This window comes from Centroberyx affinis, unplaced genomic scaffold, assembly GCF_046629955.1.
Source record: "Centroberyx affinis isolate AG114_WGS23_722 - 3 ecotype Tasmania unplaced genomic scaffold, CSIRO-AGI_Caff_v1 ptg002969l_1, whole genome shotgun sequence".
Lineage (NCBI taxonomy): Eukaryota > Metazoa > Chordata > Actinopteri > Beryciformes > Berycidae > Centroberyx > Centroberyx affinis.
The window spans coordinates 30,753-48,264 of NW_027281078.1; the positions used below are offsets into that span (position 1 = coordinate 30,753).

A 17,512-nucleotide genomic window follows, 5' to 3' on the forward strand; every position below is an offset into this window, starting at 1 on the left:
GAGATACTAAATCAGAATTCTGAGGGGAAAAAAGGCAGAATCCTAAGGAAAAAAAGTCAGAATTGTGAGGAAAAAGTCAGAATTGTGAGGAAAAAGTCAGAATTGTGAGGAAAAAGTCAGAATTGTGTGAACAGAACATCTCATATGTACGTCGCTTTGGATAAAAGTGTCTACCAAATGGGAAATTGTAAATTGTAAAAGTCAGAATTGTGAGATATAAAGTCAGAATTGTGAGAAAAAAAGTTAGAATTGTGCGAACAAAAGTCAGAATTCTGAGATATAAAGTCAGAATTGAGTTGTTTTTTATTTTATTGAGTGGCGGGAATGGGCTTCCATACTAAAGAATGTAACATAACTAACAACTTATCTTAGATCAGTTAGATCAGTAACTGTAATGTGATTTATGAAGTACTGTAGTTACTGATTACTGAATGTTTTTTTACATGTAGGAAGCCAATTTATTCGCTTCAACCCAGCTGATGAAAGCACACCTGATTCACATTTTATTTTTTGCGACATTTCAAAAGTTTGCACAAAAACACACACACCAGACTGATGGACAGAAAGATACAGTAAGAAACAATCAGAGAAACATTTGCCACACGTCTGGATAGAACAGAGGGGAGGGGGAAAAGTTACAGAGTTACAGTTTGAGAGAGAGAGAGAGAGAGACAGAGAGAGAGAAAATGGATGTTGTTATGCAAAAGAGGGAAAAGAAACAAATTTATTGCGCCGAAGAGATAAACAGCTAGACAGCTGTCCGCTATCTCAGCGGTGCCGCCAAGCTCCCTCAGCACACACACACACTCTCTCTCACACACACACACACACACACACTCTCTCTCACACACACACACACACACACACAAATGAAGACACAAATGCACACACAAAGAAGTCTTATTCAAATGCACTTGCGCATGTTTGCTCATAAATGCTCACACAAACGTGCACCTGCAGACACCATCACACACACACACACACACACACACACACACACACACACAAATGCAGAACCTCATGCATGCTTACTCATTAATGCATACAGGATTGTTTGCAGGCACACACCCACAGACACAGACACACAGACATGCTCACACAATTGGGTGAAGTGCACTCATACATGCATACTTGCTAAAAAATGCACATGCGAGCACCCACCCATCCCCACACACACGCACACACACACACACACACACACACACACACACGGCTTGGTAATTACAGTAGCTGGCAGAGAAATGACAGCCATACATAGTCAATGAGAGCAGGGAAAACAATGAACACAGGGACGAAATGAATAGAGCCGAGCAGGAGATTGCTGTAAATAAAAGAATGAAAGTGGAGCGAGGGAGGAGTGGAGGAGGAGATGATGCCGCTGGCACCGAGCGAGACGGTGATTGGGAAGAATGAGGGCGAAAATGAAGACGCAGCGGAGTGAGGAAGAGGAGAAGAGAGCTGAAAAAGACACGGCGGGGGGGGGGGGGGGGGGGAGGCGAAGGCACGGATTTGGAATTAACAGTTCCAAAACACTTTAGCATTTCTGAGAGGTTTTGAGATGCTGGGTGTTAAAGTTTGCACATGCTCTATAGGAAGAGACATTTAGAACTCAGCGTTTAGCGGGAGGAGATGAAAGGAAAGAAAGGAGTGTGTGAGAGGTGTGAAGGGAGCAGAGGTGGGGACGGGAGTCACAGTTTTAATTGCTTGACTTGATGCATGAAGAGCAGACTTGAGACTTGACTTGACTTGGGTTCTGGTGACTTGGGACTTGACTCTGACTTGTACTCTGGTGACTTGAAAAGGTTTCTAAAGTCTTGACTTGAGATCTTGTGTTTGTGTAAATGACTCAGATTGAAAGTGATGAGATTTGTTCCAGCAGACGACTGAATTTAAATTCAGTTTTCTGAATTTGTATGGAACGATTGAATTTTATTGAAGTTGAAACTGATTCTAGAAATCAAACTCATGATGCTCTTACCAAGTTTTTATCCTATTAAAACCATATTGCATTGAAAAGTCCTAGATATTTAGTTTTCTTTAAGATATTAAATTGATACTGGACTCTTGATTTGTTCTGACTTGACTTGCTGTTCTACATTTAGACTTGGGACTTGACTTGAGACTTGTGCCTCAAGACTTGAGACTGACTTGGGACTGGAGCAAAATGGACTTGGTCACACCTCTGGAAATGAGAGACAAGGGTCAAATACCTTCTGTAAATTGTTCTGAGTATTTGTTTTGTCCTGCGTGGAGTACCAGGTAGGTGGGGTTTGCTATATCGGGACAGTTCAGTGTCAGATTTTCAATCATAGAAAAGTATTCTCAATTGACCTTCACTTTTCTGTGATCTTCTGTCTACACTTTCTGGTACATTCAGTTACTACTGACCAGCTGCTGAGATTTCTGGCTTTCAAAACTCACTTTAGTAGCTTCAGCTACTTTTTCTACGTAAATCTAGTCAGTAATCTATACTCACCAGCCACTACATCAGGTACACCTGCTCATTAATGCAAATGATGTTTTGTTTGTTCCCCCAAACAGCGACTCATGTGGCAGCAACTCGGTATATAAAGCATGCAGACATGGTGAAGTGGTTTCATTTTTTGTTAGAACAAACATTAGAATGGGTAAGATGCGTGATCGAAGTCTCAACATGGGGGACCACCAGGGGTCCTTTAGTGAGTACCAGGGGGTCCTCAGCAAATTGAAGTGTTAAACTTCACCATTATTTCATTAAACAGGAAGTTAACACAATTAGAGAATGTAGAAGAATGACTGTTTTGATCATATTTTCACTGTTATCTCTCTACCTACAATACAGATAGTCATGGAATTCTGGACAAAATCGTATCTGACAATAAAACTATTCTCAGATTTAGGTTTGAGAGACAAAATCTCATGGCCTCTGGGTCCATGGCCCAAATGTGTACTAAATTCGGGGTCCTTGATATGAAAAAGGTTGAGAATCACTACTAAGTGACTTTGACCGTGGGCTGATTGTTGGTTCAGCAGCTCAGAAACAGCAGCTGCCCTCCTGGGATTTTCACACTACAGTCTCTAGAGTTTACAGAGAACGGCGCGATGAACAAAAAAACATCCAGCAAGCGAAAACGGCTTGTTAATAAGCGAGGTCAGAGGAGAATGGGCAGAAAGACCACAAACGCTCAAATATCAGCTCAGCGGTGTGCAGAAGGGCATCTCAGAACACCGCACCCAGGTAGGCTAAAACAACCCATGCAGAGTATCCGTAGGTACTGCTTGACCCAGGTCTGCTTAATGACATATTGCGACTCCTTAATGGTCATTAACTCTTCAACTCCGATAAAATCATCTTAGCCCCGGAATGGCCTAATGGGCTTTAACCTGGCTTGGCCCGCTAAGTCCGGGTTTTAGCCTGGTGTGGCCTCCTAGTCTGTCTGACTTTAGCTTCATTTATCATGCAGCAACTGATGAAGTCACAGCTGACACACATAGAGAGGCAAAACCAGATGCACATCTCATGTCATCAAGTCATCATATACTGGGTCATTTACAGGCCAACCCGTGTTAAACAAGCAGGCACTCATGTAAGCTGCCCAAATGTCACACGATACATCACTTACACACTTCTAAACACATTTGGAGACATGCGTGATATTCTATTACGCTAACCACCAGTTAACAGCTCATTTCCAGTCTATTTTCCTTTGTGGAAGACAGAGGCAAAAGGGAAAACCTCTTTTCTGAGCAATGAAGTTGTCTGCAGTCGTGATGAGTTCTCCCCTAGGAACCGTATTATTTTTTCCAGGCAAATTGACCAAGAACGCAGTCTTATTTACGGCAACCCCCCCCCCCCCCCCCCCCGGGAAACTCACATTCACAGCGAGTCGTGAAAATTGTGCGAAATGAGGAAAAAAAAATGTTCAGCCCTCATTATTTTTTACCTTGCCTTTTAGGCCAGTTAGCTACACTTATGCTTTTTTTTTTTTTTTTTTTTTTTTTCCTGTCCACGCTAACCGTTTTTTTTTCTGCTGATTCCGCTCTGCCCCGTCGGTGACTCCGCCGAGAGAGAGAGAGAGAGAGAGAGAGAGAGAGAGAGAGAGAGAGAGAGAGGGAGGAAGAGAGAGAGTGAGGACAGAGCGAGACGGAAAGAGCGAGAGGAGGAGGAAACAGAGATAGGGAAAGAGATGGAGAGAGAGAGAGGGGGAAAGAGGGAGACAGTCATCTTTGATCACACTGTGCTGCTTCTCTCCATTTAATCAGCTTGGACGCCATCCAAGGTCTCCCTCTTCTTCTGAGGCAGACTGGAGGTGTGCGCGTGTGTGTGTGTGTGCGTGTGTGCGTGTGTGTGTGTGTGCGGGTACCATTGTACTTGTATATGAGTCAATGTGTGTGTGTGTGTGTACAGTTGCATAAGTGTACATCTGTGCATTTAGATAATGAGAGAGGCAGGGACAGACATTGCGTGCGTAGAAATGCACATATATATTTTTTTCCATGGCTTTGAATGTGTGTGTGTGCATATCAAAGCCTGTGAGGTGTGTGTGTGTGTGTGTGTGTGTGTGTGTGTGTTGTGACAGTTAAACAGACAGCAAGTTTGTGTGAGCGAGTGTTTTGTAACACTGATATATAATCTCTTAATTGCCAAATTGTTTTTCCAGACAGATCGGTATGTACAGTATTATGTGCATTGATCGTTCTATAGCCTCTGTCTCTGGGCCACACCTAGTGCGTGTGTGTGTGTGTGTGTGTGTGTGTGTGCGTGTGTGTTTGTGTGGCGGTGTCAAAGAGCACGTCGGTTCATTTTCAATTCAATCTTCCCTCCACTTTGACTTCCTTCCCCCCCCCCCTCCCCTGAAAATCCTTCTCCATTTCACGGTTCTTCCAGCATCCCCCCCCCCTCCCCTTGCCGCTCACAGAATTCCTGGAATATCTTGGAATTTCCCAGACTGGGCAACCCGGGGAATTTGAGGATTTCTCTAGGGAACTCTGAGAATATTAGGGAATTTTTACAAACGGGCCACTTTGCAGGAATGTGACCAGAATGTGATTTTTTTTTAACTGGTTTCATACGTTCATTGCATTCAGCTGGTGCTTTTCAGCTGTTTTTTTTCAGGCCTAAGTGAAGTTCTATAATCTATAAAGACAATTTTGACGATGAGAGCTTCCACTTGTGTGTGTTTGTGCAACTATTTGAATCGTCACTTGTTACTGAAGCACGTCATTGAGCACAAGGTCCCGTCTGATCCGTCACACTCACGCCATCTACTGTCAGAACCGGAGAAGTGGAGCTTATCAAGCCAGATTTACCTTTTTTATAGGTAGTCTGAAAAAGTCTTAGAACAAATTATCTAAATCTAAGGCCGTAAAATGAATTCAAATGTGTTGAATACAGTTATTAGAGGTCTTTCAAAACAGTCCAGTTGCAGAACATGCTTTTTCTTCTTCTTTTTTCTTCATATAGCCTATGCTTTACTAAACAAAATTGGACTCCATCTCCCTTAACAATGAAATTCCTGCTGTCTGTTTTCTTATAAAAAAAAAAAAAAAAAAAAGTATTACATTTTGCTTTAGAATGAGGCGTAGCAACGAAGTCATTTCACACAATCCCATCCAGAATTCTGAATAATCGGCTGGTAAATAATTTAATCAAAAGGCAGCTGCTGCCAGACCTTGGTCACACTGTATTTGCATATTATTTTTAGCTTTCGCTTTAACCTACTTGAAGCACCAGATGGGTCGGGTTTTTGCCAGAGTGGAAGGTTTAGACTATTTAAAAGTAAATTTAATGTACTTTTTTTATGATTGACAAGTTACCTGACGTTATGGTAATATGTCGTGGCATGGTAAACCCTCCTATCCGGCGCATTATGTGCAAATATGATTATTGAGCCAGGTCGGTCTATCATTTCACCCAATTATGTTCACTCTAAACGGTAGCAGTGTGACTAATTGGTTGGCAAATACTGTCATTTCAATTCTAACAATGGCAGAGATGACTGGTCAAGGTGCAGTGTTCAGAATGCTGCTGCTCTCTAACATTTTACCTTGAACACACATCAGTGTTATGTTATTTATCTATATATTTTTTTTGTTATTCTGGTTCCAAGTCAAAACTTATGCTGCCAGACTGCAACATTTATCAGAAATAGATTTTTTTTTTCTATAAGAGATCATTGCAGTTTTCTTCAAGTCCTTCATACTTATCTTTTGATTTGTTCTCATTACAGAGTGGAATATTTATAATGTTATTTAAACGTCTCACATTACAGAAAACAGGTTTTGCCTCATCGCGGTGTGGATTTAGCCGTCTGAAGTGTTACTAGTGTGCTAAAATATGTGGAGAAACCAGTCAGAATTGGCTCTAGTACTGATGGAGTAGTGGGGGAGAGTCACAGAATAGATGCAGAATGTTGAATGTTTGATTGTGTGTGTAAAAACTGAGCTTTTCTCTCCCAGTGTATTTGAGCAAGGCACTTTAGTTTCTGTTAGTTTCTTGCATTACATGACAGTTACCACCTTCGCATGCACGTACGCCCTCATGTATATTCGGTGCACCAGCCATACTGAAATAACAACCATATTATCATACCCAGTGGCCATTTCGTGTTGCTCCCAGTCAGCATGTAAATAGCAGATGGTGTGAGCGAAAGCCTCCTCTCGCTATACGTTGCCCAGGAACCAGGGGGTCAGCTCAGGTCGCTTTCATATGCAGACCACCGGTGTTGCGGTGACTCTGGTGCCCTCATCTGGCGCCTTGTGCACTTCACATGGTAATGAGCACTCAGCAGCGGTGGGGCCAGAAAAACGTGATATAGTGTTGTGGAGCAGTGGTTCTCAACGTGGGGTCCGGGGACCACCAGGGGTCCTTGAGGGGGTTCCAGGGGGTCCCCAGCAAACTGATGAATTGTTAAACTTCAGCGTTATTTCATTTACAAGAAGTGAACAGAGAAGTAGAGAATGTAGAAGAATGACTGTTTTGATCATAGTTTCACTGTTATCTCTCTACCTACAATACAGATAGTCATGGGATTCTTGACAAAATCATATCTAACATTAAATATATTCTCAGATTTGGGTCTGAGAGACAAAATCTCATCAAATGTGGGTCGGTGGCCCTAATGTGGACTAAATTAGGGGTCCTTGATATGAAAAAGGTTGAGAATCACTGCTGTAGAGTACTGCTTGGTTGAAAATATGATAGTTTTCTTTGACTCATCTGCTAAGTAAACACACTAGATTAATTTAATCCAGTGTGTTGGGTTGATTACTTCACCCAAATGCTGGTTCATATTGACTAGGACAGTGATTCTCAACCTTTTTCATATCAAGGACCCCTAGTAGAACAATAGATCAATTTGTTGAACCCCCTCAAGGACCCCTGGTGGTCCCCGGACCCCACGTTGAGAACCACTGGACTTAGAATGCTGGGTCAAAAAAAAAAAAATGCAGAAGACAAGTAATCTTAAAAATAGGTTAATTCAACTCTCACATCCATACATACACAAGCATAAATTTGCAAAGAAGTCCGTTTAATTTATACGACCCCGCATAATTCATCGAACACAGCTGTGCCTAAAAGCATTGTGTTAAAAAAAATCAACACAGTGGGGAAGGAAGTGGAAGAGAAGCATTTAGCGGCATGTTATGTGGTTAGTGGTCACTGTCACGTGAAACCTTGTATCTCCAAGATGTCACCTTTTCAGGAACTAAGAAAAACAGCCTTGTGTTTTTTAGCTTGATGACAATGTATTTTTGACATAATCCAATGGGAATTTTGTCCACCCATATAGGAGCGTGTAATCCTTCAACTGAAGTGAAGACGTGAAAATCCCCAAAGTTGGGAGTTTCACGATTTTCACACAGCAACAGTGTTATTCCAATTAACTTGACTCCAGGAACTGCAGCTTCCATCCTATCGCCTTCAGCCACAATTGTTACCCCCAGATGGGTTTTATGGACTTTTATAGCACAGTAGGCACCCTTCCGAGTTGTCTGGTGCAAGTTTAGTGTTTGAGTGTTACCAGCCTTTCTTAAGTGAACATGAAAACGTGCCAGTTTGTCCCGTCCCCCCGCTCTGCCCGAGGTTCACACGCCAGCGCCCCCTGTTTTCTGCACCACTTCCCACAAACTGAGCCAGCGGCAGGGTTGAAGTAACCCAGCGGCTGGGAAGGGAGTGTGTGTGTGTGTCGGGAGGAGGAGGAGGAGGGGGGACTATCTGTCTGCGTTGAAGGGCTGACCCAGACACAAACCCAGTGGCTTGAGTCGCACAAAACTCCCCAACATAATGGAACTACCCCCAAAACCTTAAGGCCCCAACAGGCTTAACAAAAGAATTTGAGGTAGATAAAATAGCTACGGTGTGGTTTGTGCACCAGGAAACTTCTTAAAAGCATAATATGGAATATGGAGTTTCTTTAGACAAATCCACACTGTCAAGAAGTGTCAAGGGAGTCGGCTGGCTCATTAAATAAACAAGTGCTTTTTGATTTCCCTTTTTTGGAAGTATATAAATTCCTCGGCTATTTCTGGTAGTGAGTTGTCAGGTAACTTGTGTGTGTTTTAGAAAGAATTCAATAGCGAGAGAAGCTATTTTTAACACACACACACATGAAAACAAAAGGAATTTCATCATGTCGAACGTTGAAGGTACGTCTGACCCCTTGACCCGCCTCACCCCCTTAATTCCCCCTCGGACCACAGACTTTCACAGAGCCTGGTCTATTCTGTGTTTTCGTTCGCAATCCCTTTACCACAACAGTCCCTGCGCTTAACAGGAGAAACAGGCTACAGCCAGACTTAATGTACTATAAGCTACTTACAGGACCTCTGAGGGGGATTTAGGTAAATTGCGCTGCTGAATTTTCATGTGTGCTTTTTCAACTTGGCAGCGCCGTTTGCCCCCTTGGGACAAAAGCTCACTTGAACCCTGCAAGTCTACAGTACAGGATAGTGTCTACAGGTAGTACATTTTATAAAGAGTAAATATGAAATGAGGATATGTAGGATAGGTGATATGTTTACAGAAAATAAGAAGCTGTCATCAACACCTCTTAAATCAACAATATCATAAAAGAGATCCTGCCAAAAGTCTCTTTAAAAAAAAAAAACAACAAGGCGCCATAAATGTTTGTGAAATACCAGACGGAACAGAGCGACAGTTGTTTTGTTTTTTTAAAGCAATCCTCTTAAGCTGTTTATGTCTTTTAATGGATCAATAAAGTAAAACGTGAAACCGCAATAAAAGCCAGGCTTTTGAGTGACAAAAGGATGAAAGCGGAACCGCGATGATTGGCGTTCGGAGGTGTCGGAAAAGTTTGGGAGCCGCGCAGAGACGTTTGGGAAAAGTATGAAAGAATATTGTTGTTGTACACATATGATATCAGTTCGTATCTTGTGATTCTGTGTTGTTGTTGTGAAGGATTGTCTTCCTTTATCTCCAAAATTGAAGCTTTTCAGGCTTGATGAAAAACTGTCTTGTTTTCTTTTGCCTGAAGAATATATATATATATATTTTGGAGTTTATCCAATGGGTTTTGAAAGGGTTTCATAAACTGAAGGGAAGCAGAATTCTTCCAATCTATAGAAAATCCTTCCACTGAAGTTAAAATCAAAATTTTGGAGTTAACGCAGTTTTCATATGACAACAGCATTAGAGTATGTCCTAGTTTAAAAACATGCCCAGCCATTATGTCAGCACACACTGTACTGAACAGTGTAGTGTCTTCAAATCCAATTTAGAAAGTAAAGTATGGAGAAACTATGGAATTCTGAATGGAAAATGTGTATATTTATGTGGCACAGCCTATTTTCAGTGCTGCGACCCATTTTTAGGAAAAAAAGCCCAGGAGGAAAACCAGAGGGTCTAATACATTATGTAATATGTTATATAATAGTATGAATTTTCAATCTAGTGTAACATTTAACCGCACGATTGTTAATCGTCTGCCTCTCTCTGCCCCTCCAGCTTTCCCCAGCTTCCACCGATGTCCCGCCCGCCATGTTCCTCCCAGCCAATCACTGTCCCGACCGAAAGATGGCCATCGACTGACGGGGCTGCCGGCGAATGCTGAGCAGACTGGCGAGGTCGTGGCCCGCCTCACTGTCCTGTGATTGGCTGCTGGATGGGACTGAGGCTGAATGGAGCCAATGTCCAACGAGCAGGACACCAACTCATCAGAGGGAGATGAGAAACGGTGAGAGAGAGAGAGAGAGAGAGAGAGAGAGAGAGAGAGTGTGTGTGTGTGTGGGGATGTGATGACATGTGCGTGCGCCTGTGGGTGGGTGTGTGTGTGTGTGTGAGTGTTTGTGTGTGTGCACGCATGTGTGTTTCCATCTTTGATGTAAACATGAAAGGAAAGCAGGGATTAACAGCGGATTTGACAGAATTGACAGATGAAAGGGTGGCTGCAGGCATGGATGGATGGATGGATGGATTGACGGATGGATGGATGGATGAATGAATGCACTCATGGATGGATGGTGGATGGAGGGATGTATGGAGGGCCGTCTGGACGGGCCGATAGAGGGAGGGATGCGGAGGAATGGCTGGTTACTGTATTTTTTTGGGGGAAAGGCGAAACGCTTGGTTACGCTGCCATCTGTGTTCTCTCCGTTCCTCTGGTGCATGAGCTCACGTGCACACACACACACACACACACACACACACACACACACACACATACCCCTTCATTAAATTCCCAAAGGCCGGGTTCAGCAGACACACGAATGAACACAAACACTGAGCAAGGCAATCCCATTTTCTCCGTCCTAGATGTTGGAGAGAGAGATTGTGTGTGTGTGTGTACATGAATGTGTGTATGTGTGTGTGTACTTCTGCATATTCCTTTGACTGTGTTGGTTTTGAAGTACCATCAACACACACTGTATATGGAGATCATAATATACACACCTCTGCAGCAGCACCTTCCTCTTCCTCCACTACCAGTACACCACTGGATGTTAGTGAATCAGACTTCATCGTTCCCAAACGAATGAATGCTCTTCCAAAATGATTTCTAGCGCAAAATCAAAACAAATTGTGCTAGGACAGTAGGTGATTTACAACACTTTTAGAGACCAGATCCTGTATATCATAGCAAAAATGGAAAAATTGGCGGAATCCAAGAGCAAAGTATCAAAATTCTGTAATCCAAAGATGATATAGGCAAGTTGAAATATGCTGTGTGTCAAATTTGGTGGCGATTTAATGCAACTTTGTAGGAGAAATTTGAATCAAATGTAGTCTGTCACACTTTGGGGTCCATCCCAAATATGTATCTGAAGTTTGGGTTAGCGTTCTGTACACCATGGCCAAACAGTTTGGAGTTTCAAAACTCTGGGTCATAGCCAAAATCTTGGAAGTCCATATATTCTGTACGCAAAATTTTGTCGAGATTGGATTAACTTTGCGGGAGAAACGGCGGAAAAATTTGGTATCGCGTCTAATTCAAAATGGCAGAAAACTGTCACGACTGAAATGAAACCCAATACAGTGCAATACATACGAGTTATTGGCCAAAATGTAAAGTTGCTTTTTATAGCGCCACCGTCTGACCAATCAGTGTAAGTTTTCTTGCCTGAGCAGTGGGGGAGATCTGAAACCTAGTCACTAAATTTGCTTGCTGTAGGATTTACGGTCTTTTGAGGTACAGATGGGCCGAAAAAGAAGTACTAGAAGAAGAACCCTAACAAAAACAACAATAATAGTAGGCTGCGTATACTCACAGCTACAGCATGGTGCAGCAGGAGAAACAATGGCGTATGAGAGGGATGTGAGAGTGCCTTTGTTTGTCTTGTTTTTAATTGGTAAGCCAACCCTTGATCCAAGTTATTGCTCTGAATATCTGTTCCAACTTGGCCAGAGCTCTGGATGAAAGCAAGCAGTTTGGTCTGTGTAAACAAGTTGTTGTTCTTGTGTGTGTGTGTGTGTGTGTGTGTGTGTGTGTATCTGTGTGTTGAATTCCATTTTTCAGTATTATGTTTATTCCTGCTATGTTTGTGTGATTGTATTGTATTTGTGTCTGGTGCTGTGTTGTCTTTGGTTTATTACATGTGATGGATATGAATGAGTGTGTGTGTGTGTGTTTGCATGTGCATACGTTCGAGTGTGTGTCCATGCGGGTGTGTGTATATCTGCCTGCGAGCATGTGTGTATGTGTACAGTATGCTCGTGTGTGTGTGTGTGTGTATGTGTGTGCATGAAGGTGTGTGCATCTGTCTTCCCGTCAGCAAGGATGTGTGTCTGTGTGTGTTTGCATGTATGGGTATGTGTGTGCGTGCATGTGTGTGTGTGTGTGTGTGTGTGTGTGTGTGTGTGGATTAGTGAAGTGGAGAGAGATGGATTAGAAGTAGTGAGGGCAGATGGAGCCTCAGAAAGCAGAGGACAGCTCAGGACACATCAATATGTGACGCCAACAGGGGATTGTCGCTGTGTGTGTGTGTGTGTGTGCGTGCAAGTGCGCATGCATCCATGCGTGTGTGTGTGTGTGTATATATCACAGGATGTCATTGAGCATGCACGTGTTCTTGTGAGCGCTGCCTCATGCCCTGACCCCTCCCTCCTGTGTTTTCTGAGTCACCGAGTGCTCGAAATACACACACACACACACACATGCACACATGCACACAGATGCACATTCAGACACGGATGCAAAAATTCACCTAGCCTGGGGCTGTATTTGCAATGCTGAAATAGAACTTTGTGTGTGTGTGTGTGTGTGTGTGTGCACATGCATACGTGTGTGTTGGAGAATTAACTGCAGCGTGAAGCCACTAAATATTCCAGGAGATATTTGGCTTTCAGCATGGCAATTTAATTAGCAACTTAATGGAGGGATTCTTCCTGTGTGTGTGTGTGTGTGTGTGTGTGTGTGTTATGTGTGCCTATGGTTCTATCTAAAGCTTATCAGTTGTGAGTATCATTAGCCATTGCTATTGGAATTCAATTGCTGGCCCCCTGTCTATTTTCTAGCTTTTCTAGCTAGAAGTCCACCTGTTAACACCAAAGTGCTGTGGTAGCAAAGTGTGGGTGTAGCCAAGGGAATCGCTAACCAAAATAGTGAATTCCTGCACTGACTTACTTCCTGGTACGTGAATGCACAGCGCACCAGGAGCTCCAATAGGACGATGCTTGTTTGTTCTCGCAGGGTTCCAGGCCAATCAACCTGATTAGCCAAATTCAATGTAATTCGATGTTCATAATCAAGGAGCTAATTATCTGTGAAGCGTTCTCTTTCCTGTGTGTGTACATCAGACCCGGGTGGAACACGTGGAACTCTAAGCAGGCCGTTCACACTGCGAGGAGGCTTGGTTGATGTGGTGTATTCTGACAGACTGTGGGTGGTGCGACAGGCTCTAAGTGCATCTATTGTATGTAGCGGACATTTTCCGCTGTTTTGGTGTCGCCTTTCATAGCGTTACATCGTTTTGATGAGTTAACATAACTAAGTAACTCCTTTTACCTCAGAGCTTACAATCGACTCCTATGATGAATCCAGCTGTTCTCCAAGCATTTGTTTTGAGATATTTATTCCTGTAACCTTTCAAATAAAAGCTGTAGAGAACTGGGAAGCTTTAAATGGCTGTAATAAATTCTCTTCCATTTTGCACTTGCCAGCCAGAGCTATTGTTCATGAAACAAAATCACATCAGCAGGCAAAAAAGTACACAGAAAAAGTATTTCTGCATTTCTGTTAGACAACTTGACAATATCGGAATTATCCCGATGCGGTAAACCCCATCCATCTGGCGCTCCAAGCAAATGCTAATGTTTATTTACAAGTTATTATGTGGCCCAGGCCTGGCGTACTCCACATTGAAGTCAACTTTTCAGACAGTGCACTCGTATTGGATTTCAGAGCCAAAACACACGTCATTCTCCTGGGTGTTTTTGGGCACTGATGGTGGCTGCATGTAACCTTGCTGCTTAGCAATCAAACCTATAATCACAATAAAGAACACTTACGGGGGGGTATTATCCCCATATAACCCTATAATCAAAGTATAAGTATCACATTATCCCTCTTTGCTTTTTTTCATACATTCCCCTCCAGTGTAATAGCAGTCCAATTTAAATATATGTATTTCCGCACCAATTAGTGATGGCACATAAGCATTTTCCCTCTTGCAAATGTGTATATGTGCATTGATTAAGAAAGCGATGACACTAACAGAAACAGCGAGGCTCTATAGGTAGACAGATAGATAAACCGGCTGTACTCCTCCTCCACAGGCCTCCTTTCCCCTCTCCTCCCTCTCTCCTCCGAGCCGTGTCCTCGGATAACCCCAGCTGTAGTTGTGCGCTGAGTTCATTAGCAGAAGCAACAACAGGAGCTACTGTATTCGTTCATAAGCCTCTTGGCCACTTGACCTGCCAAAGTGTGTGTCACGGACAAGTAAGGAAAGGGGGATTTCATTCCACGCAAGACCTTAATGAATCCATTATGAGGTGGAAAATGTTGCCTGATATTTTATTTTGCCATGTTTCAAGAAAGAGGGATGATTGTGTCCTCTCAAATGTCGCTATTTGAATATTATAATATTGAATCTGCCGTTTTTAATTTCATTCTTTAATTGCTTTATATATTTTACATCATTGCTTTATTGAACAAATAGAACAAAGGATTTCTGTTTTGCTTTGCTCTTCTGGTTTCCCTGTAAAGCACTCTATACACCAAAACAACAATATAATAGAACGTAATGTGATGTTCTTTACAAATGAAGTCTATGGTTATTATTTATCTTGTTACCACTGGAAATGAAACACAATTCAATAATCAATAATCAAATCACAGTGTGTCACTGTCAATGCGCAACCACATGACCGCACTGCGCAGCACCCATCTGTGCGCGCCCGTGCACGCACACACACACACACACACACACACACACAAGCACATCCAATTTAACCCCTGGCTACATGTGACCAGACAGCAGGATGTGATGGTTTCAGGCAGGGTTTCTCCCCATAGAGATGTCGGTGCCAAGATAATTTTAGCATGACAATTACTTTTAGTTCAAGTAAATGACGTTAAAAACCAAATGACTGAGTTACAAAATTTTTAATTCTTTAACAGAGAACAGCCAGTCCATTTCCCTCAGTACTTTTATGCTTGTCAGAAGGTCAGACGTCTACACGTGCTGATGTTGCTGATGTTGCTGATGTTGCTGATGTTGCTGATGTTGCTGATGTTGCTGATGTCACCTGTTGACTGTAGGATTTTCAGTAGGTCCTTGTTGAAATGTGCATTTCTGAAACGCCTGTGCTAGTAGCCATTTTCTTTGTTGTTTTTGTTTTTCGGTGGTGATTTCACACAAAAGTGAAATAAAACATGGATCTGCAGCGGGATCACGTTTGGGTTATGTTTACAAAAAAAATTTTTTTGCTGTATAAACATATTTAGCCACTGGACGGTATTGTGTTCAATGCCAAAAGATGTGAAAGTATTGGCGGCAATGAGAGAAATTGAGATACTATTCATAGACCCATTGGCAGCTAAGATAACGCAACTCCTCAGCAGGTCTGTTTGAAGTATCTGACAGCAGATCTGACCTAAGTTCAATTACTATGTTTCAGCTGGCCTAAACGTTGTGGGGAAGTTCCCCCTGCTGAGTATTGTGTGTTGTTAAGCGATCTGAAGTGTATTGTCTCCCTGTCAGTCTGATAGTCAGCTGAGGTGAATTTATACCAATGTACTAAGAGCTTCAGCTGTGGGCAGGTTTCTTAAGTGATTGCCAATGATGTGGTCTAAATCAATGTTGTTTACTGCCAACCTAATTGTAGGCTAAAGGACATTTGTGTTTACTTCAAAAGGGTTATGCTTTCTGAATAGTACATTTGTCTGTTTGTTTTTTTCATACTTGCCTTGACCAAGGAGGTTATGTTTTTGCCAATGTTTGTGTATTAGCAGGATATCTCGAAAACGTGTGAATGGATTTCCATGAAATGTGGCGGACCATTTGGCCTTGGGCCAAGGAAAAATTCAATTATTTTTAAGCCATAACTGTTAAAATAATGGAGATAGAGACTTGATTCAAAATGAATCCTGTGGGTGTATTGGCAGGGTCAAGAAATCAGTTTTAATGAAACTTTAAGTAATAGGATTGACGTATTAAACCAACACCACCATGTTGTTTCTTGGACTCCATTGTAAGTGGGCTTGCCAAGTGTATGTTTGCAGTAATGGTAGTTTTTGTTAGTTGGTTATTATTGGTATTGTTATGTTTTCTTTTGCCAAGACCTTCAGCTTTCATGCAGCTAGCGCTAAGGTAGTTTTCACTAGTTCTTTGTTGAAAGTTGTACGGCTGACAGGGACGCAGAAGAGACACAGGAGAAGTTTCTGGCAGGATTGGGGCCCAGGGCATCTGGGGTACATGTGGTTCCAGAGGCAGTAGTCGTAACCACTACACCATCCTATGACACAGCGCTCTGAAAACGGATGCTGTACACATGACAGCGATGTTTTGGATAACTCCACTTCGTTGCCCTGCAGGCTGTCCTGTGCTGTACTTCGCTCTGCTTCCTGCTAACAAAGTTCTGCCTGTAGAGCTGTGCTTCCCACCATGTGGCCTGGGCCCTCGGGCGGGGGGGGGGGGGGGGGGGGGGGTAATAAAGATCTCACAATAACCACATGGTCTCGTATACTTTGGGACAAAAGAGTTGATAAAAAAGGTTGACTGAGGTCTCCCGACAAAATGAGACAGTGGTTGAATTTATGATTTGAGTATTTTGAGTGTTTGTTGTGGTTGGAATGGGTTGGGGTTAGTGTGTGTGCGTGTGTTTGTGTGCCCAACCACCTGCTTCCTTAATGAAATCAACTGACAAGGGAATCCAGATGAAAGCTACTCTATCACCCCTTTTAAAACCATTGAAGTCTAACCAACTTTTTTTTTTTGCGTGAGCTTAGTCATAGTAATAAAACTGTCAGTGCTTTGGCTGAGGCCTGACAAAAGGATGACATTGTCAGTAAAAAGGAAGAGACGAGAGGAGGAAAAGGGTGGGTAAGAGGAGGAAAAAGAGGAGAGGGAGAGGAGGCAACGAACGAAATATCCACCCTTTGAAAAAAGTGTCACTTTCTCTGAAAAAAATGATTGCTTGCATGTCTGTAAAACTCAGGCTCAAGTTATTCTTGAGTCCTTAAAAAAAGGAAGATACAGCAATGGTCTGCTAACTAGGGCCTGACCAATATACAATTTTTATATACCCTAATACCAATAAATGGGTGTATATCGCCCAATATGAATTCATATATATACATTTACAAGTATTTCCCCCAGACTATGAGAAATGGATGTTTCCTTCAAGTATTCACCATTTTTGTCAGGAAAATGTCAAATCAATTGAAGGCAAAATTATTTCAGTTCAACTCAACTTATGATTCTCAAAACAATTGTATGTATAGGTCTTGTAGACCTGTAACCTACTAGGCTTCAGTAGTGCCAGTCCAAGAGAGGCAGGTAATGAAGGAAGCATTTAGGGAGCTCCGTTTATCATCGTAAATGTTTCCCACAGTGCTAAATACCCGCTCACTGG

General features: G+C 42.5%; 1 protein-coding gene across 1 annotated transcript in view; it reads left to right on the plus strand.

Annotated features, from left to right (window-relative positions):
- LOC139658802 (thyroid hormone receptor alpha-like) overlaps positions 1-17,512 on the plus strand; it is a 58,427-nt gene that overhangs the window by 20,035 nt on the left and 20,880 nt on the right. Inside the window, 1 exon segment of the mRNA XM_071536972.1 lies at positions 9,947-10,175. Coding sequence (XP_071393073.1) covers positions 10,120-10,175 — 56 coding nt within the window. The 5' untranslated portion in view covers positions 9,947-10,119.